This window comes from Bos taurus, chromosome 15 (assembly GCF_002263795.3).
Source record: "Bos taurus isolate L1 Dominette 01449 registration number 42190680 breed Hereford chromosome 15, ARS-UCD2.0, whole genome shotgun sequence".
Classification (NCBI taxonomy): Eukaryota; Metazoa; Chordata; class Mammalia; order Artiodactyla; family Bovidae; genus Bos; species Bos taurus.
In genome coordinates, this window is record NC_037342.1 from 51,532,602 (window position 1) to 51,554,687 (window position 22,086).

The 22,086-nt window shown below is 45.2% G+C and overlaps 2 protein-coding genes and 1 non-coding gene across 9 annotated transcripts in view; 1 reads left to right on the forward strand and 2 right to left on the reverse strand.

The window, feature by feature from the left end:
- Positions 1 to 166: 166 nt before the first annotated feature.
- Positions 167 to 21,211, reverse strand: XNDC1 (XRCC1 N-terminal domain containing 1). 4 transcript variants are annotated; one of them, XM_059874542.1, is made up of 11 exons: positions 21,040 to 21,211; positions 20,513 to 20,719; positions 16,821 to 16,992; positions 14,584 to 14,725; positions 13,334 to 13,489; positions 11,682 to 11,860; positions 6,608 to 6,693; positions 6,196 to 6,368; positions 3,247 to 3,319; positions 1,889 to 2,016; positions 168 to 1,169 (listed from the first exon to the last, which is right to left on the reverse strand). In XM_059874542.1, the coding sequence occupies exons 3-11, from the start codon at positions 16,863 to 16,865 to the stop codon at positions 934 to 936; spliced, it is 1,218 nt and encodes a 405-aa protein (XP_059730525.1). In that variant the 5' UTR covers positions 16,866 to 16,992; positions 20,513 to 20,719; positions 21,040 to 21,211; the 3' UTR covers positions 168 to 933. The 4 variants fall into 4 exon arrangements, with proteins under 4 accessions (NP_001361398.1, XP_059730525.1, XP_059730527.1 ...); NM_001374469.1 differs by lacking the exon at positions 21,040 to 21,211 and having other exon boundaries at positions 167 to 1,169; positions 20,513 to 20,783; XM_059874544.1 differs by lacking the exon at positions 20,513 to 20,719.
- Positions 12,945 to 13,016, reverse strand: MIR2317 (microRNA mir-2317). The gene has a single exon (NR_031100.1). It is a non-coding gene; the product is annotated as a microRNA mir-2317 (primary transcript).
- The window catches only part of RNF121 (ring finger protein 121), an 84,080-nt gene continuing 83,185 nt past the window's right edge, over positions 21,192 to 22,086 (forward strand). For 2 of the 4 annotated variants that reach the window (XM_005216204.4, XM_059874943.1), the window contains exon 1: positions 21,203 to 21,271. Coding sequence is in view for 2 of the 4 variants with exons in the window: in XM_059874943.1 (XP_059730926.1) it covers positions 21,209 to 21,271 (63 nt within the window). In the remaining 2 variants the exon portion in view is untranslated. 4 annotated transcript variants of the gene reach the window in all.

Sequence of the window (22,086 nt, forward strand, 5' to 3'; positions counted from 1 at the left end):
TGCTCCCCTAGCTGTGCCCAGCTTTCTCTTTCCTACCCCTTCCAAACCCTGCCCTCCCTCTGCCAGGCTCAGCTGCTCCCCTTCTGCCCTGTACCCTGGAGACCAGGGGAACTGGTGTTAGTGCCACACAACGAAACCTTCTGGGAAAGGAGAGAGGACACAGATGCTCAAAAAAGGTAGGAATGTATTTTAGAAAACCACAGGTGGAAGGGACCTTAGTGACCTTCTGGTCCAGCTGCCCCAATGTGCTGATGTGGCCTGGGATTCGCCCAGGGTTCCACAGCCAGCCACTCCTTAGTGTTTAGTCTGTCTGATTCCCGTAAAACAGGAGGATGGGATTTTTTTTTTTTTCTATTACTGAGGGTTAACTCTGGACCCAAGATAAATAATTTGCTTAAAGACACACAGCAACACTGTTACCTGATCATCCTAGGGAGGAAAGTCCCAAAGGATACTGAGAGTACAGTTCATGGGGCGCTGAAGGTCATGCTCATACTCAAAAATCACTCTCACTTTTCCCAGGACACCACAGGATCTTATCTGTGGGGGAGTGCTTTTCTTTTCACTGGACCTCAATTTTCCTCTCAAGAAAATGGGCACAAGGATACACACCACTCACTGAGGGGAAGATGTTCTGGATTGTGTCCTGAAGCCCTTGAGAACTCACCAACTCTATCCCAGAAGTCCCAAAGAAGAGACACATGGAGCTGTCCTTGGGAGAGTAGGATGCCATGGTGACAGAAGCCTTGACAACTGGGAGTGGGGAGCAGGCTGGGCCCAGAGGTGCCCTCAGGCAGAGAGTCCTAAGGGAATGAGTGCGGGGAGGACAGGGGGCGGCCTGGCCTCGTCAGCCCCTCCCAGCTGTCAAGAGAGCCCCTCGTCCGTTTCTGTCACAGAGGGCAGAGGGGGGCCAAGGCCGCAGGACTTCATGGCTCAGGCCTGAAGGACCTCCCCGCACGTGCTGGCATGTTCTTCTATTTCTCCTGCCGAGAACAGCAACTCGCAGATAGGACACTGGACCCAGGAAATGGGTGACGAGCTCTCCGGAGAAGAAACCCACAGTACGTGCGGAGACGAAGATGGTGACGAGGCGGGAGAGGCTAGGGGAGGCGGGGAGGCCCCTCCACAAGTAGCAGCGTGCTGGGGAAGCAGGTCAACGCTGAAGGAGCCTGAGGGGGAGAGGAAAGAAGGAGGTAAGAACCCTGGGCCCACTCCCGGGCGGGAGGTCACCCCACGCAGCCTGAAGGGAACCTCTGCTGGCAAAATGCAGCTGTTTTCACAAGAAAATTTTACTAGGGTTGAATATTTGACACCTGATGACACCCAGGCACAAGTCCACCAAACATTTTTTGAGTAAGTCCTATGTGCCTGACACTGTGAGGTGCTGAGGGATGTAAGCCCAGGCCTGTCCTCATGGACTATGGCGTCTAGGGGTAAGGATAACTTGTGACCACAAATACCTGTCACAAACCACAGGGTGAGAAGTGCTACGCCCAGGAGAATCAGAGAATGCAGCAGGAGCTCAGTGGGAGAGAATGTCTGAGGTCAGAGAAGACCTGGCAAATAAGAACCACCTGAACAGAGCCTTAAGGGGAAGCAGAATTTGGTCATGGAGAAGAAGTTTTGAACGAAATTCTAGGTCCTCGTTGATAGTGTTATAGTTTGCTTTGTTTCACGTTTCTCCCAAGGACAGAGCTGAGGTCCCTTCCTCAGCTTGGTGAACACAACGTGAGGAGGTGCTCAATACAGCCTTGTATGTAACTGCAGATGACAGAGGCCAGGGGCCCTGGTTCACCTGGTTCCTGGCAGCGCTCCCAGATCTCCTATTCCTCCCTCAAGGGACACCTAGTACCACCCCCCCAACCACCCCTGTGCCCAAGTAGCTCACCTGCACAAATGGGGCACCACCCACTCTCCTGGACTCTGCTGCTTCGGGCCAGGGGCCGCAGGTGTTCTCTCTGGCCTGCCTTTGCTAGCCCCCGCTGGTTTGGCCGAGAGTTTGAGTTGGATACAGGCCTGTGAGAAAGAATGGTTAAAGACCAGCTGTTAGCAAGAGGTCCTTGGGACTGAAGGAGCCTCAAACCAGGGTGAAAGGGTGCAGACGCGCTGCTGTGGAGCCAGAAGCCCTGGGCTGGGGTCCTGGTTTGCTCACTTGACATATCAGACTTGAGGGAAGTCATTTAATCTTTCAATATCTGAGAACAGAGCTTCTATCACTGCCTTCAGGTTTATTATTATTATTTTTTTACAGACATAATACACACCTCATAAAATTCACTCTTTTAGAAATATTATTCAGTGGTTTTAGGATAGTCACGAGGTCATGTAACCATTACAGCTTACTCCAGAATACTTTTATCACCCCCCAAAAGAAACCCTGAGCCCATTCGTAGTCACTCCGTATTCCTCTGTTCCCACACACTCTGACATATTTTTTGTCCATTTAAAAAATGAGGTTATATTATTGAATTGTATGGATTCCTTACAACTTTTGAACTGTGGTGTTGGAGAAGACTCTTTTGAGAATCCCTTGGACTGCAAGGAGATCAAACCAGTCAATCCTAAAGGAAATCACCCCTGAATATTCACTGGAAGGGTTGATGCTGAAGCTGAAGCTCCAGTACTCTGGTCACCTGATGTGAAGAACTGACTCACTGGAAAAGACCCTAATGCTGGGAAAGACTGAAGGCAGGAAGAGAAGGGGACAACAGAGGATGAGACGGTTGGATGGCATCACCGACTCAATGGATACAAGGTTGAGCAAGCTCCGGGAGTTGGTGATGGACAGGGAAGCCTGGCAGTCCATGGGGTCACAAAGAGTCAGACACAACTGAACCACTGAACTTAACTGAACTAAAGGGTTCCTTTATATTTCTAGATAAAAACCCCTTACTGAATACACGATAAGCAAATATTTCCCCCCTTTTTCTGAGGGCTGTCTTTTAATTTTCTTGACGGTGTCCTTTGAAGCAGAAAACAACTTCAATCTTAAAGCCCATGAGATATAGTGCACTTGTTTTCATTTCTGGTTCGCTTCCAGGGCCACCTCCTTGTCTAGCTCCACGCCTGACACCATGCAGACAAGGACATCTTTTCTCTTGCTACCTTGCAAGTCCAGACCATGAGAGCAAGACCAGACACCAGGGTGCTCTCTAGCATAACTGAAACATGAGTGGGGGGTGGACAGGTGCAGAAGGACAGTAGGTTTGGGGAGGTGATTTGGGGCTTTCAGGTTGACCCACTTACCTGCGGGCTCCCACTTTCCTCCTCTTCGCCCTGCCCACGTCCTTCTCTGTGTTCTGCTCCTCTGTTCTGGGCTCTGTGTTAGAAACACTCATTAAATCTATCTCATTAATAAAAGGCCCTTCACATACAAAATTCCTTATTTTGAGAATATTCTATCCCCCTTCCCTGGTCAATTCCTTCTTACTTTTCAAGTCTTAGATGAAACGCTAATTGCTGTGAGGCAGGATTCTCTCGTCTAAATCTGGTCATCCTATTATGCTTTGCCTTTGAAGTGCTTATCACACTTTTAAGTTTTAGATTTCCTTGTGTGACATGGATGCGTATCTCTCCATCAGGGTAGAAGCACTGCTATTTTATTTATTGTGGTGTTCCTGGCACCTAGCCCAGAGCCTTGCACACAGAGATGTGCAACTAACATCTGTCAAATGAACAGTAACAAAAGCTAGCAACAACGATTTGTTTAGTTATTCAGAACTTACGGAGCACCACATACAGCATTTACTATATATAATATTTTAAAGTTTTTATTTATTTTTATTTTCGGCTGTGCTGGGTCTTTGTTGCCTCGTGTGCTCCTTTCCTAGTTGTGGTGAGTGAGGTCTACTTGTCACTGTGATGTGAGGGCTTCTCATAGCCGTCACTTCTCTTGTTGCAGAGCACAACTCCAGGCATGCAGGCTCAGTAGTTGTGATGCATGGGCTTAGTTGCCTTGCTGCACGTGGAATCTTCCCTGACCAGGGATCAAACCGGTGTCCCTGCATTGACAGGTGGATTCGTAACCAGTGGACCACCAGGGAAGTCCAGCATTTACTATATTTTAAGTGTTTTCATAGCTCTAACACCCAGTCTGTAGGGTGCCCCCCAAAGATGAGTTCCTTCACCATTCTATTTTAAAATGATAACATACATCCTTCCTTATGTGGTAGGCAGCTTCTAGAATGACTCCCACTGGTTCCTGCTTCCTGATATACATGCCTCTCCTTAAGTGTGGGAAGGACTTAGGAATTTGCTTCTAATGAATAGAATATGGTTAGGAATTACTGTGGAGAAGGCAATGGCAACCCACTCCAGTACTCTTGCCTGGAAAATCCCATGGACGGAGGAGCCTGGTGGGCTGCAGTCCATGGGGTCACTAGGAGTTGGACACGACTGAGCGACTTCACTTTCACTTTTCACTTTCATGCATTGGAGAAGGCAATGGCAACCCACTCCAGTGTTCTTGCCTGGAGAATCCCAGGGATGGGGGAGCCTGGTGGGCTGCCGTCTCTGAGGTTGCACAGAGTCGGACACCACTGAAGCGACTTAGCAGCAGCAGCAGCAGCAGGAATTCCCTGGTGGTCTAGTGGCTAAGACTCCACACTCCCAGTGCAGGGGGCCTGGGTTTGATCCCTGGTCAACGAACTAGATCCCACATGCTGCAACTGGGAGTTCACAGGCTGCAACTAAAAAGCCTGCTCCAGTTTGCGGGGGGATCAAAGATCCCACGTGCTGCAACGAAGACTCAGTGAAGCCAAAGAACAAAAAGCGTCTAGTGCAGATGTTTCTTTAAAAAAAAAAAAATATGGCAAAAGTGATGGGATGGCACTTCTGTGATGAGGTTACCAGACACTCCTTTCTTGCTAGCACTGTGTCTCCTGCCCTCTAGGTGGCTCACTCTGATGGAGCAAGCTGCCACAGTGTGAAATGCTCTATGGAGAGGCTCTCATGGCAGAACTGAGGGGAGCCTCAATCGAACAACTCTCGAGGAGCTGAATCCTACCACAACTATGTGGAGGGGTGAGGGAGCAGAGCCTTTCCAGCTGAGCCTTGAAACGACAGCAGCCTGTGACAGACCAGAGCCTGAGACTCAGTTAAGTCATACCTGGATTCCTAACCGTGAGAAACAGTGAGACAGTAAATATTGTATTCAGCCACTGCATTTTGGAGTATTCACTTTCACTTTTCACTTTCATGCATTGGAGAAGGAAATGGGAAGCCACTGCAGTGTTCTTGCCTGGAGAATCCCAGGGATAGGGAAGCCTGGTGGGCTGCAGTCTATGGGGTTGCACAGAGTCAAACATGACTGAAGCGACTTAGCAGCAGCAGCAGCAGCATTATACAATCGATAACCAGTGTACCCTATTTCTGCTGCTGGACTTACTCTCTGCGATGGCCCACATTCTGTCTGTGGAGTGTGTTTCTCTCTAAATAAATCCACTTCTTACCTATCAAAAAAAAAAGTAGCCTATTTCTGCAATGAAATAATATACTCATGATTTCACTAATTCATTCAGTTCTTTGAAATGACAAACCATTCCTTAAAAAAAAATTTTCCCAATGAAGCAATGAGTGGAATCAAGGGTTTACAGTGAGAATGCTACTTGTTTCTGCTCTCTGGCTGTTCAGAATAGTGAGAAGGACAAGAACTCTGGGGTCCAAATTCTGGCTCTGCCACTTATTAGCTGTGTGACTTAGAATATGTAGCCTCAGATTATTTTGTAAAATGAGCTTGTGGTGAACATTAGCTAGTAAAAGTGCCTAGAAGTATCTGATGCAAAGTAGGAACTCCAAAATGTTTAATCCTTTCTGTCTCTGTGATGAAACCACATTACTCCCCTACTTTGTGTCTCTAATACGCTCCATATACCGCCACCTCGACTTAATTGTCCTCCTTTGCTTACTCACAGAACATCAAAACTGCAAGAGGCCTAAATACTATTTGGTTTAATTCCTTCACTTTGAAGGGAAAAGATTTGAAGCCCAAAGTGATAAGGACTTTCAGTTCCTGGGCCAGAGCTCTTTCAATTATATACACTATTTGATTTTTCTTCTGGGAACAGGACATTGACCATCATCTTTTCTCCCATTTGACGTCCTGTTTGTGAGCCATCCTTGTGTAGCAACGATGCATTTAGGGAGGAAGGAGGGTGCTGGGAAGTAAGGAGCTGAAGGTAGGTCACGGGGCCTCACCTGTGCTGTCCTGATGAGCGGGACCTGGTTCTGCATGGTTGGTTTTAGGGTTTGCCACACGGGCTGGAGGTGCCCTGTGGGCAGCTGAAAGCACCATGCAGGCTGAACGCCCCAGAGTCCCCGGCTGCAGTTGCTTTAGGAAATTCCTGAGCTCTGAGATTTCCTTGGTGGTCCTGTGGGGAAACAGGGAGCACTTGGTTTCATTCAGAACAGAGATTGCATTTTGCTCACCCAGGTCAGCAGCATCTAACCAAGAAAGCCAGGTTTGGTATATATATTGGGTGAGGCCTAGAGTGTGGAAGTAACTGAGAGAACCCAGACAGGTCCTGTGTGTCTGTGAGTGACCTGGCAGTCTCCTCCAGGAGAAAGAACTGAGAAGTGGCCAAGAGACCTCACTCTGGCAGTTACGTACGTTTGGGGATCCGGGAAGAATGTCCTCCGGATGGAAGGATTAGCCAGCCAGGGGCTGGGACCAGACTCCTGAGCATCAGAAGAGCCCTGAGAAGAAAATGGAGAAATATGAAGTACATATATTCACCACCAGGGGGCACTGTCACATAATGCCAGGGACACTACCAAACTCAGGGTTTCCGTGAGGGAGTGTATTTGCTATAACTTGTACACGGCACTTTGGCTTGTCTGTGTACACACTTTTCCCAGCTCTAAGATGTGAGATTTGGTGATTTTGTATAGTTAGATCCCTAGTATTAAGGATTTTGTTATGATTCTGAAAGACTCCAAGATAAAAGAACACAAGCTATTGGGAAAACCAGGTCTATGGGACTCATATTATATGCTAATTTGTATACATGTGTATACATACATGGGCTTCCCTGGTAGCTCAGCTGGTAAAGAATCTGCCTGCAATATGGGAGACCTAGGTTCGATCCCTGGGTTGGAAAGATCCCCTGGAGGAGGACAGGCAACCCACTCTAGTATTCTTGCGTGGAGAATTGCCATGGACAGAGGAGCCTGGTGGGCTACAGTCCATGGAGTCGCAAAGAGCTGGATATGACTGAGCGACTAAGCACAGTACAGCATATACGTACTCCACGGACAGAGGAGCCTGGAGGGCTACAGTCCACAGGACCTCAAAGAGCACAACATGACTGAAGCAACTGAGCACGCACACATGCATATACATAAATATACAACTCAGTGGACATGAGTTTGAGCAAACTCCAGGAGCTGATAAAGGACAGCGAAGCCTGGCATGCTACAGTTCATGGGGTCGCAAAGAGTCACTAAGACCACAACTTAGTGACTGAACAACAACACATATTTTTTAAAATTTGTACATACATAAATCGAACACATATAAAATTGATTCATGTAGGTACAAAAATCACTCATCTTTATATACCCATGTGAGAGAAACAAATTATACATACATAGGTATTTCTTTATATTTAAAAATAGTTCTATTTTGAACTATTTGGGGATATTTCAGTCATTTTTCTCTTTTAAATGTTTAAATTCCAGTAGGATTTATTTTGTGAACAATTTTGCTCACTTGCAACTAAAAACCTACCAGTTTTAGCCACCACTTCTAGCTATCTATGAAAAGATGTGCATATAGATATCCCATGTCTCTTTCTAGCATCAGACACTGGAACTATCAACAGGCATCGTATAAACCTTTTGGCTTCTAAATTCAGAAATGTCTATAAGCAATAATCAAGTATGGGTAATTTCTACATCGATTTTATTCATGTGGTATGCTACAGATTCTTAATTTATCAAAATTCAATTTATCTGTGTCAATTCATCTGTGGCTTTTTCCTTTTTATCTTTTTCCAAATTTCCTTTTTTCCCTTAAATGAAAAAAAAATTCCTTTAATTTTAAGCTCTCCTTCTTCTATCATAGATTCTTTTATTTATTATTATTTTTGGCCTCACTGCATAGCATGTGGAATCTTAGTTCTCCAACCAGGGACTGAAATGGACCCTTGGCAGTGAAAGCTCCACGTTCTAACCATTTGTGGGGAATTCCCTCACAAATTCTTTTAAAGGTAAAATGTCTTTCTTTCTTGTAGGGAATTATACATATATATGTCTTTCTTGTAAAATATGACTTTGACCTCATTCTACAAGTTTGAGAAGTAGCATTTTTATTCACATTCACAATTTTCTAATATACCATTACAATCTCATCTTGGACTTAACATTATTTTTAAAATATTCCAGGTTTTTTTTCTTTTCTTTTTTATCTTGTCTCATACATTTCAGAATGAATACTAATAGAAAGGGTTACTAGATGGGTATGTAGAGATGGGTTTCTAATTTTAACTATATAAATGAGACTAAGTATCAGGAATTGAAGGCTTTTCAGGTGGCACTAGTGGTAAAGCACCCACCGGGCCAATGCAGGAGACATAAAGAGACGTGGGTTCGATCCCTGGGTCGGGAAGATCCCCTGGAGGAGGGCACAGCAACCCCCTCCAGTATTCTTGCCTGAAGAATCCCATGGACAGAGGAGCCTGGCAGGCTATAGTCTATAGAGTTGCAAAGAGTTGGACAGGACTGCAGTGACTAAGCACGCATGCATGTTATCACAAACCGAGCTTCGAAGCACAGGCTAAGTGGAGTCTAGTGGCCTGGGTTCCAATCCAGTCCAGGACTTGTTTGGCAGTGACCTGGAACACCTACTACATTTCTCTGTGCTTCTGTTTCCTAACTGGAAAATCAAAGATCATGCAAGACCTTACCTCACAGAGTAATAAGCCTTTATATAGTGCTTTCACAATAATATACCATTAGAATGACATATTAGAAAAAAGTCTATGGCATTTGAGACATCTTAAATTATAAAACGGAGTGCCATCCATTTGTTTCCATGTATGAGCCCTCTCTTCGGAGAAGGCAATGGCACCCCACTCCAGTACTCTCGCCTGGAAAATCCCATGGACGGAGGAGCCTGGTAGGCTGCAGTCCATGGGGTCGAGAAGAGTCAGACACGACTGAGCAACTTCACTTTTACTTTTCACTTTCATTCTTTGGAGAAGGAAATGGCAACCCACTCCAGTGTTCTTGCCTGGAGAATCCCAGGGATGGGGGAGCCTGGTGGGCTGCTGTCTATGGGGTTGAGCAGAGTTGGACACGACTGAAGCGACTTAGCAGCAGCAGCATGAGCCCTCTCTTATGGAAATATTTCCGGACTCCTCTCCCTGGGGTATCAGAAAGGGCCTGGAACGTGCGTCATTCTGCTCTTGCTGTTCAATGTCTGACATGACTCCGAGTTGCTGACTGCCTCCTGCTTGATCCCACCATGGCCCTAAAGGTGCAGAGTAATTTAGATATCTGACCAGAATGGAAAAGACTCTAGGAAGCATTCATTTAGCCTATCATTAAGGACACCAGATGTCCTAGTTTTCCCGGGACACCCTGCTTTATGTCTGTTGTCTTAAGTATAATTACTAATAGCGTTCTTTTTGGCTCTTGAAGTATCTCAGATTGGATGATAAATTTTATGGTGACCCTACCTACCACTCCCCTCTGAAAGGTTATTTATATAATCAACATTTATACTATAAAGTCTACTTTGCTCTAGGCACCATCCTAGCTGCCAGGAATGCCTGGTGGAACAAGACAAACAGGTCCCTAATCTCCCAGAGCTCCCACTTTATTGAACAGCCAGGCCACAGAGTTCCGGAACCCACAGGGACAATCCTGGCACCTGGCAGAGCACAGAGAACTGCTTCCATTGATCTTTTTGCATTTTCAGCCCTTCCCACAGGGTAAGAGTAAATCTCAGGCTTTACCTTGCATTCTGGGCCTCTCCCAAGGCTGTGTGACAAAAGCCCCTCTCCCACTCTATCCGCTCCAACTCCATCTTCTCTTCCCAAAGTGTGGTCTCTTGTTTGTTTTTTTTTTTCCAGTAACCTCAACAGGAGCAACACCTGTGAGTTTCACTCCTGGGAATCAAAATTCTTTTGGCTTTACCAAATGAAGCTTCTAAAAAATGTACTGTGTGCACAGGAAGCACTGTGATGTAATGGCAGGAGACCTGGCTTCCTTCCGGTCCCTACTCTGCTCTGTGAATTAAAATATATACATTTCCCTATCTGAGATATAAAATGATGGGGTTGTGGCTTGATGATCTCTAAGTATTTTTTTAATCTCTAGAACTCTTTGGCTCTAGCCTTGTGTGATTACATCTTCATATTTGTGAGTCAATTATGGTGGAGGGTATTGACTTGGAAAGATAAATGGAGACATAAGTGGTAAGAAACCAGGAGGAGTCAGATCAGCCATAGAAGAAAAAAATAACTAGAAAACTTTTCCCAGTAGTCATGTATGGATGTGAGAGTTGGACCATTAAGAAGGCTGAGCACCAAAGAATTGATGCTTTTGAATTGCGGTGTTGGAGAAGACTCTTGAGAATCCCTTGGACTGCAAGGAGATCCAACAAGTCCATTCTAAAGGAGATCGACACTGAATATTCATTGGAGGACTGATGCTGAAGCTCCAATACTTTGGCCACCTGATGGTAAGAGCCGACTCACTGGAAAAGATCCTGATGCTGGGAAAGATTGAGGGCAGGAGGGAGAAGGGAACGACAGAGAATAAGATGGTCGGATGGCATCACCAACGGAATGGACATGAGTGTGAGCAAGCTCCAGGAGATAGTGAAGGACAGGGAAGCCTGGTGTGTTGTGGTCCCTGGGGTCGCAAGGAGTCAGACATGACTCAGCGACTGAATAACAATAGAACAAATGGTCCACAGCTTTGTGCACACTGTACCGAAGGCTCACTCGCTTGGCTCCTGTGTGTGTGAGACTGAAGGAAAGGTGTTCATGCCTATTTGTGAGAAAGGGCCACAAGCCTATTTATGTTAGTATTTGGTTTCTTAAATAATTACTTATTTATTATTTATTTGGCTGTGCTGGGCCTTCATTGCTATGAGGGTTTCTCTAGCTGCAGAGAGCAGGGGCTACTCTTGAGTTGCAGTGTGTGGGCTTCTCGTTGCAGTGGCTTCCCTTGCTGCGGAGCATGGGCTTTAGGGTGTGTGGGCTTCAGTAGTCATGATATGTAGACTCAGTAGGTCGTTGCAGCTTCCAGGCTCTAGAGGCTCAGCAGTTGTTGTGCATGGCCTTAGTTGCCCTGTGGCATGTGGAAATCTTCCCAGACCAGGGATCAGACCTGTGTCTCCTGCACTGGCAGGTGGATTCTTTACCAGTGAGCCAGTGGGATGCCCTGTTTTTTTTTAAATTAATTAATTTCTTTTCTTGTTGGTTGTGCTGGGTCTTCACTGCAGTGCACAAGGTTAGCTGCTCTGTAGCATGTGGGGTCTTAGTTCTCCATGAGGGATCAAACCTGCATGCTCTGCACTGGAAGGCAGATTCTTAACCACTGGACCATCACGGAAGAACTTATATTCATATTTGAATGTGTGTGTGTGTGTGTATCCATCCCTAAATCAAGCACCAGCTTCCTAACTAGAAACAGAAAAGGCTGGGACCTGCTAAGTCCCCCATGGTACATACCTGGCTCAGCCCTGAGCTCACAGGGACTGAGGGACCCTCCACAGGGTCGTCTAAGGAGTCCAGAGAGGAACACACCCGCAGGAAGGCCAGGCCAAAGGGCTGATGACGTGTGAAGGGTTGGGAGCAGCTCAGGCGAAGTCGATCCCATGACTCACTTGAGGCTGGGGCCAGGAAGTCAGCTCAAGGAGAAAACAAGAAGGAAATGAGGGAGAAATGAAATGGATGAGTGGTTGGGAGAAAGGGAGAGAAGGTCAGTACTGCGGAGAGGAAAGAAAGGACTGGGACTACAGAGTGAATTCCACCCTAAGGGAGAATGGAGGCCTTTCCTCTCCCAGGCTCGGGCACTCAGGATCAGGCAGCACCACGCAGGCCATTCAGGGCCCTCTCAGACCCAGCGCCTTGCCTTCCCACCATCGCTCCTCTGTCCTGGTGCCACGCTGTTCCCAGCATGACTATATCCTCGGTCCATACCTCTCCACAGACCTTACCGCTGTCTCGTTTTAACAGGGGGTATCCGGAGGGTTGGAGTCTGGGGTGACCACTTGCCCAGTGGATCAGCTGAGCTACATCCACCCTTCCTGGACCATGAGACCTCAATCTCCCTCAAGGCACTACCTGCTCTACATGCTTGCTCACTGGCTCACAGGCCAGTACTCCCGACCCTTCTCATCTTCCATTCCCAGATCTAAGTATACCTCATCTCGTATCCCACCTCGTATCCCAGGTCACTTCTCCTTCACAACATTACAAATGCCTCCAATTCAGACACAGACGAATGAGTCCTTCCTAGACTGCACGTCCCTGGAGGCGAGGAATCAGACACGCATTTCTTGTGCAGTGCCCAGTGAACACAGAGATGTGCAGCGAAGAGGACTCGGGAAACCACAACCATCACACAGCCTTCCTGCACTTACAGGAATATTTTTCCTACACTCACACACGTGTATTTGTTGTTGTCGTTTAGTCACTAAGTCGTGTCCAACTCTTTGGTGACCCCATGGACTATAGCCTGCCAGGCTCCTCTGTCCATGGGGTTTCCAAGGCAAGAAGAATACTAGAGTGGGTTGCCATTTCCTCCTCCAGGGGCATCTTCCCAAGCCAGGGATCCAACCCACATCTCCTGCTTGGCAGGCAGATTCTTTACCACTGAGCCACCGGGGAAGCCCTATACACATTTATACAAACACTCTAATCACAGGTGTGGGTTCTATATCTGGCTTCACTGAATCACATGTTATGTGTAAATATAAATCATAGCTCGTAAGTATCTCTATCAGGTATCAGGTATGATAGAGGTATCAGTACCTCTATCAGGTATTGTCATCACAGAGAACTCACACACAAACACACCACACAGTGGTTCACTCATTACCCTATTCCCCCGACAGTTGTAAGTGAGCCCCTGCTTAGGCTCCGTCCACAATACACACCTTCCAGCTGGCACAGCCCTCTAGAGTCCAGCATCTCTCTCAGTCTCTCATTGCTGCTTTTGCCCTCCTCACCATCTTTTTTTTTTAATATTTATTTGGCTCACGGAATCTTTTATTTACAACATGGATCTAGTTCCCTGACTAGGGAATCAAACCTAGGTTTCCTGCGTTGGGAGCACAGAGTCTTAACCACCAGACCACCAGGGAACTCCCTCTCCTTACCATCTTTAAACATGCGGACCCCTGAGCGGTTTTTTCCCTGCTTTGAATCAGCCAGGGACATCAGCATGGTTGCAGGGAGCAGGGTGACGAAAGGTCTGTCCAGGGACCAGGAGGAACGACCCACGTCAATTTGCAGGAAAGCACAACCACAGTTACCTGGGGACAGAAGGTTGCGAGAAAGTGAAGGTGGGATGACGGGCTCCCCTGACTGCCCACAAGGGGATCGGTGGGCAGAGGACATTCCTCCATTCTAGAGCTCAGGGGAGGCCCAGAGAGGTCGAGCAACACAGTGAGCCAGTAACTGAAGTGGGATGGGACCTCAGCCGCTAAATGAAGGCTCACCGTGTTCCTCCCAGCCAGAAACTTTTCCTGACCCAAGAGACTCACAGTTTCCCTGTCCTCTGGCTCTGGTGGGCAGTGCTAAACTCTGTCTCTCTCTGAAATCCTTGCTAGGGAGCCTGACGTCTCTCTGTCCTGACAGAGCTGAGACAGACAGTCTTTGTCAATTCTCTATTTCTAGAGAATTCTAAGGCCAGCCTCCTTAACCCAAAACTCCTGTGGAGCCTTCCTGCATGAACCTGCACACTTTATCCCCAAGCATCCTCCTGCCACTGATATTTATTTTTAATTGCATTTTCAGTTTTCCGTTTTTAATCTTCTGACGGCACTGCACAGCACATGGGATTTTAGTTCCCCTACCAGGGATCAAACCCACACCTCCTGCAGTGGAAGTACAAAGCGCAGAGTCTTAACTACTGGACCGTCAGGGAAGTCCCCCTATATATATATATATACATTTTTTAAAATTTTAAATTAAATTTTACCTTTTTCCTGGCCGTGCTGTGTGGCTTATAGGATCTTAGTTCCCCGACCAGGGATCAAAGCTCCTTGCAGTGGAAGTACAGCCTTCACCACTGGACCACCGCTATATACCACTAATATTTAGAGGCATATACAAGTTCTATCTGTTGGCACTTAAGTTTGTTAATGTCCTAAGGCTTCACCGAGACCACTCAGATCAAAGCAAGGCAGGTATGCTGTGTAACTAAGGGAATGGCATTCACAGGGTTCAGCAATATCAAATGCCTTCCCCAGGGGCAAGGGCCACATATCCCCTTCACGCCAGGTAGGGCTTGCGCCAGGAAGGCTGTTCAGCGAGATTGCATTCAAACACACTGCTGCAGCCCTGGGAGGGAATGGTATTCCTGTGCTCCCCACGGAGGTTCCCAGGCCTTGGAGAACTCACTCACCCACATCAATGTAGCCAATGGGCACTGCCCTCTCCAGCTGCAGCTCCACTTTCAGCTGCCCGCTCTTGTCCTGAGGACAGCTGAGCCAAGGTCCCCTCTGACTGTCTGGGTTCAGCAAATTCTCCACTGGATATTTGGGATCCTAAGTCAGAGAGAGGAGGAGAAAATGAGGAACCTCATCAAGGGAAAAAAGGATGTCCATGAATGAGGGATCTCTATACTCTTAAACCTTTCCAGGATCCTAATGGAAAAGACTTTAGACAGGAGTCCATCTTTCATGTACCAAGGGATTTACAGATATGGCTTATCTCTTCTTTGGTTTCCATTACTTAATTTAATCGTCCTCATAACAACTTTAGGTGGTTACTATCATTGCTTCTTAGTTAAAAGATGAACAAACAGATGCTTAAGTTCAGAAACTTACCCAAGTCCACAAGACCAAATAACCAACCAAAGTTGGAACTTCTAGGTGTCTGAATTCAGAATTCTTAACCACCACATAATACTACAGTCTTTCCTAGGCATCCACAGGGGATTGGTTCCAGAACTCCCCTGTATATAAAAATCGGTGGATGCTCAAGTCTCTTATATAAAATGGATATGTATGTGTATCTTTCCGTGTACTTTACTCATCTCTAGATTACTTATAATACCTAATACAATGTAAATGCTATGTAAATAGTTATAAATACAATATGAACACTATGTAAATAGTTGCCAATATGTGGCAAATTCATGTTTTGCTTTCTGGAACTTTCTGGAATATTTTTTCCCCTGCATATTTTTGACCTGTGGTTGGCTGAATCTGGGGATGTGGAACCCATCCATATGGAGGGATGACTGTTTCATATCATTTATAAGGTGCTTTCACAGACATGTATCTTCAAAGTAATCCTATGAGATAAAAAACACAAAGATTTTTACTCTAAGTTTACAACTGATGGTTAGAGATAAAGTAATTTGTTCAAAGACAACAATATTAAAACTGAGATAAAAATTCTCAGTTCTGACCCAAGTCAGGTGTTTTTTGGTGGAAAGGCCTTGAGCAAACTACTTTTTCTCCCTGGGTCTAAATTTCTTTCTAAGTTAAGGAGGGGGAGACTAGATTCATGGTTTTCAATCTTATTTTTTTGTTTTAGCAATAAAACCCTTCCTTTTAACTGAAATTTTACACTAAAGATTATTTATTTTTTCAATAATAAATATTTTCAAAAATATTTTGATACTAATTATCAATATTACTTATCATTATCAAATAATTTAAAAATTTTTCAAAAATAAAAGTAGAGCTATGGTTAAAGCACTGGTTGAGGAGCCCGGAGACATACTTCTGGCGCTTCCCTTCAACTTCTAGAAGGGGGTTTCTAGGAGTACAGCTTGAAATTCACAATATTAGAAGAGAGCTAATGTCCTCTAGCATTTCATAAGGCTGAGTCCATGAAGAAAACCATTTAGGCTGACCATGTAGGTAAGAAAGATAACGGTAATTTTTATTTTATTTCACTTTGGAGTTGACACAGTAGTTCTTAAAGATTCTCTAAGGGGCTTTCTGAAACGTGGGGATATTTTTGACTGTCATAGTGACTAGGAAGCATTGTTGTCACTAGGGTCTGGAGGCCATGGATACTAAACATCTTACAAGGCATAGGATATCGCTATAAAGACGAAGACTTCTACACAAAACACCAATGGCACCCCTTGAGAAGGACTAGAGTAACAGAAAGGGAAGTGTGGAGAGGAGCAGGAAATGGATAGAGAGATGACAGCGGAGGACAGGGCCCAGCATCTAGCACTAACTGGGATAACTGCGTTTTCCTGGAAGTGGATTCACAGGAGGGATGCTGAGATCCCCTTTGATGGCAGCGGTGTTATCCTTACAGGTCAGGGATGACCTTGAGTGCCCTAGCCTGATCTCAATGACAGTGTGCCTAAATTGCCCTTCTGGGGACCCTGGTAGAGACTCTGCGCCTATAGCTTTGCCAGCTGCCTCCAGAGAAGGGTGGAATCCTGAGGTTGCTTCCTTCTTTACCTTTGAGACCCGCTTTCAGGTATCCTGCATTGCTCTGAGAGCAACCTGAAGGCAAGAGCTGCATTTCCTGCCTTTGACTCTGAACTCCTAAAGAAGGGACAATGGCTCTTCTTTTGAATTGGGAGTTTTCTGAAAGTGGAGCTGTCTCCTTTTTTTCTTTCACTCTTTTCAGTCACCAAGAAAAAACCATGCCTGCTAATTAACATACCTGAGAGGAGAATGACACCACGTGGCTAATTCTCACTGGAGCCATGGTGGGCCCAGCAGCTGTCCCAAGCACAAGGCAAAATGCTTTCTCCTGAGATTTCTTCTGTCACCACTTTGGTGCCTATATTTTGGTCCCATCCGCTTCCAGAAGAGAAGGAATCATCATGTTACTACTGAAGAAGAGAACAAAAGGAAAGTAAACAAGCCTTGAATGTTTTTCTGGTAACAGGAGTTATTTACATCAGTACATCAGTCACTATTTCTGATGACCATGATGGGGTTGGTGGGGTGGTGGGAGCAGATCTAGAGTCGCTGATGAAATTCCAACAAAAGTAAAACAACTGGAATGCAATAGAGCAGCAAGTACCAACATATATATATTATAAATAGAATTATTATACTATATATATATATTTATATATATATATATATATAAACATGTAGATGCTGGATTTATATGAAGGTGAACCCTCAAGGCATGAACTATGCCTTAAATTATCCATCGTTACAACCCTAGATTCTACCTAGCACATAGTAAAGAGGTGCAACAAACATTCAACTAAATAAGGGATACAAGATTCTTGTTTTTTTTCCTTCCCATAAAACGAATCCTCTTAGATTAAGTTACTTCTCTACTAGAGATCTTCAAGGGCTTGCTGACATACGAAAATCCCTTGCTATATGGTAGGACTAAATAAATTTTAATTCAGTTTGACCCCTCAAAGCATCTACAACATAGATCTGTCCATTTCCTGGTTTATCTCCTACTATTCCTTTCAGCAGAGGATGTTTTACCGTAATTACTTTATTTATTTAATCTTAAAAGTTCATGTGGGAATTTGTATTTTGTCTTTTGCTAAACTTTTTATGGAAAATTTTAAATATATGCGAACACACATACACACACATATATTAGTATAATGAACTCTAGTGCATCACCTAGCTTCAACAATTCCTTGGGCAGAGAGAGTTGTTTTAAAGTTGTCGGAATGTCTTTAGATGGGATCTCTCTTCAAATATTTACCTGCCCTTTCACTCACGTTTCTTCACTCACTTGGTCCCTGAAATGAGTCCATGACCTCGATATATTCATGTCATAATGGTCTTGTGTCCTTCCCACCAAAAAACCTCTTCCCACCTCTGAGACTTTGTTCATGCCATTGTCTCTGCTTGGAATGCTCTTTCCTTCTTTAGCTGACAAATCTAATGCATATTTGATGGCCAAATGTCACCTCCACTCTGCTCAGCACTCAAAGTGATAGCTCCCTCCTCTCAAGTCTATATTACAATGATCTGCATATGTCTTTTGTCCCTTGACCAACTGTAAGCTCCTGGAAGACAGGCTTCATGTTTGATTTATTTCTGTATCCTCATTAAGAGGGAGAAACATAGTTTCAGATTAACCAGTGTCCGCTGAATGAATGACCATAAAAATTAGGCTCCAAATGGTCAGCCGTCATGGAATGCTCTGAGTGAGGTAGCTGCTGTGACAGCAGTAACCAAAGTCTAATGAATACCATTCTAAAGGTCACAGGTTACATTCAAGATGGTACCAAGGCTTCAAAGAAAGAAGAGGTCAGGGTGAGTCCCGAGTCACCTCCCAGGCCTTTAGATTAACTAAAGCTGATTACTCTCATTCTAGGAACTCACTGAACATTCAACAATTTTTCTTACTCTCTGCTAGATACTGGAGACAGAAAAATAAATAACATAGATAGGGTCTCTGTTTTGGAGAAACTCCTAGTATACACCTGTGATTAGATGGAAAAACTCCACCATCTCTCATAACTAACATACACATCTGACTGAACCAGTCTCAACACTACACTCCAGGCTTGGGGACCCTGAAGCTGTCAATCTTAGATATTTTATTTAGCTAATATTTTGAGGAGGGGGGTGTCTAGCAGGTACCAGACATTGGACTAGGTTACACAGTGGTGAATAAGACATATACAGTATTTTTTATGAAGATCACTATCTATCAAATTGCTTGTTCTCACAGGATTAAGTGCTTTCTGACTTCACTGCCCTTGCGTATGCTGTTGTTCTTGTTTTTTGGCACCAGCTTATTTATCCTGTGTGTACCCACACTGAGCAGTGAGCTCTTTGAGGATATGGATATTTGTCATGCTCATCATCTCCCACACTTCAGAGAGATGCTGGGACACAGTAGGCATAAATAAATAGCCATTGAAAAGAGTACCTCTTAGGTCAATATAATTCAATCAGAATTGCGCAGAAGTTTCTGGCAAACACAACAAACTCATCAACCAATAATGGGCCACAAACTGCTATTGTTTTTAAATTTTAAATACTACAAATCAGCAAGAAAAGGGCAAGCAGTCCAATATAAAACTGGGGAGACAATATAAGCACACAGTTCACATAAGATAAAATCTGAATGACCAATACCCCATATAAAAAAGTGCTCAGCCTCACTGATAATAAGGAAAGTGCAAATACCTGTTCCTCTAAGACTGGAAAAAATAGAAAAGTCTACAATATGAAGGAGTAGCAATAATATGGGGAAATGGGCTCTCTCATAAACACTTCCAGCACATCTTAATTCTGACTAGCTACATTTCAAGAATAGCCACGTGTCCTGGTTTACTTAAACAGTGCAGCTCTAGCTCCTGTGCATAAAAAGATACATGTAATGTTTCTAATAGTAAAAAGCATAAAACTCTAATGTCCACTAGTTGAGGAATGGATGAATGAAATGTTCTGTATCATATGGAATACTATGTAACAGTTAAAAGGAATAAATTAGATGTAAATATATGCAAACATGGATAGACTGCCTCCCCCCAAAATAGAGTGAAAGAATAAGTTATAAAAAAATAACTATATATAGAAAAATAGCATTTAGTTTCTTTACAAAATGAAATGAAACAGTACTTGTACTGCCCACTGAATACACACTGTTTTTTTTTTTTTTTCCAACAGACTGGGAGAATACACAGCTAATTATAGGACTTGCTTCTAGGGAGAATGAAAGGGTAATGAATCTGATACTAAAGGACACAGATAAATTCCATTTCTGTTTCATATTATCTTTCTTAAAAAATGAGTATGCAAATAGATTATGATGTCAATCGTCAATTGGGGGTGGTGAGTATACGGTGTTTATAATATTCTTTGTACCCAGTTTCACATAATAAATATAATTCCCATTTTAAATAAATGTAGATGGTCCCAAATGAAGTTGACGGTCAATCTAATAAAATGAGCCCACAAGACATCCTAGCCCTATCTATGCTGTGGATTCAGCCGGGACCTCCGGGGGGCAGGGTGAAGTGTAAGCAGGGACCACAGGGTTGCGAGGTGTAGGGTTCAGATGTACAATGTACAAAAAAAACAGGGTGCTGGAAATGAGATAGGAAAACTGTAAGCTGGGGTGCAGCATAGTGAGTAAGATGTGCAGGACGGGAGTAAGGGTAGAAGCTGCGGACGCAGTGTGTGGGCACAGTAAAGAATACGAAGATGTGTGAAGTGGATCCGGAGGCGTGAGAGCCTAAGAAGCAGTTTGGGGGCGGTTTAAGTCCCGCAAGACTCTTCAGCTCTCAGATTCCTGAGTCTAAGCCGCTACTTTCACCGCTTCTCGGAATGCGCTATTCTGTCCACTTCCTTTATGGCCACCCTTCCTCCCTTTTGTCCATTCTCCTCCCCATCGAAAACCCGAATGACCCTCACCCGGGATAATGGACCTCGAAGTGCCACCGCTGCCTTAGATCTTGGACCAAAAAAAAAAAAAATTCTCCCGCCAATTTGGCTCTCTAACCTCCGCCTTCTGACCCGAAGCACCACTCTTCCGCCTCCCGAAGCCCAGGAACAGGTTCTGGGGCCTCAAGAAGCCGCTGTTTCCGGAAAATGACTCCCACCAAGGTAAGAAGACACGTGCTATAGACAGAAAAATACATTCGGGTGGTTTATGTATAGTTCACGCATTGCAAATCTCCCTGAGAGAGCGGACTTTAAACTTCCGGGTCAGTTTCTATGCATTCTGGGAAATGTAGTCCGTAGTCTCCACGCTTCCCTCGAGTTGCTCATTGAGGGAGCGTCGCAAAGTAGACAGCTTAGGTGCCCTTCTCTTTGGTTCTACACAGGGGAAAATTGGTGACATATTTGTATGAAAATAATACAAGGCTAATTTCTCATTTCCCAAGATCCCTCCTCCGCCGCCGAAGCTTACAAGTACACGGAACCCACCCCTCCTTAACCTTTAAGTGGGTAGCAGGCAGACGGTCTCTTAGTTGCCTTCGGGTCTCCGCCTGTCTTGGTGCCCCGCCCCCTCTGCCGAAGCTTGTACAGCCGATTGGCTAAAAGGCAGTTGAGCGGCGGAAGCAGCTGGCTCGCGCGGGGCCTGCGGGGAGGGGGAGAGCCGTGAAGATGGCGGCAGTGGTGGAGGTGGAGGTTGGAGCCGGTGCTGCCGGGGAACGGGAGCTGGATGAGGTGAGAAGAGTTGAGAGTTGAGGAGAAGAAAGACTCAACCTGAAACTGAAGGGAAGGGAGGGGAGGTATCGGGAGTAGGGGTCCTAGGAGAGACGAGATCCTTAGAGGGAAGGAGCCAACTGGGGAGCTGGTGCGCGGAGAGGGAAATCTGAGGTACCCGGGACTCGGGGACTCGGAGGCAGTCATGGGGTAGAAGATTTGCAGCAACCTCAAGGGTGGAGGTGGGGGACAGAGAGAGAAGCCAGAGGGGTGGGGGTGTTAAGATTTAGGATTGTTAGCTAAGGGTCCTGGGGAGGACTGATGGGGTGCCAGGTGGTTTGAGTTAGAGGGGCGTAGACTTCTGTGAGGGAAAGCTGGGTTTTCACTGAGGGAAAGGAAAGGACTGTCTGGGTTTGGAGTAGGGGCGGGGGACGCGGACCAGGAAAGAGTGTTTATCTACCAGTATTACAGGTTTGAGTTATTTTTTATGTTAGAGCGCTTTAAGTTCTAGAACTTTGTACTTAATGTGGGCTCGATAGAGTTTTGGTCAACGAATGATAGAACGAATGGGTGAATGAACGATTGTATAGCGAAATTTATCCATTCACTCACTTAAAAGTTTCAGTATCACCTTTGAGCGAAGCTCAGGGGTAGGTGCTAGGGACCTTCCCATAGAAGAACCCAAGGTATGGTGGTGGGAGACGCACAAGAAGTCTTTTCATCGGAGGTAAGACGGTGGCACTGAGAAGAGGGGACCAGTTCAGTTTGGGGTAGGGAAGGCTTCTCCGAGGAGTCGAGTCTTAAAGAATCAGCGATTCTCTCTCTTTCACCCTTTC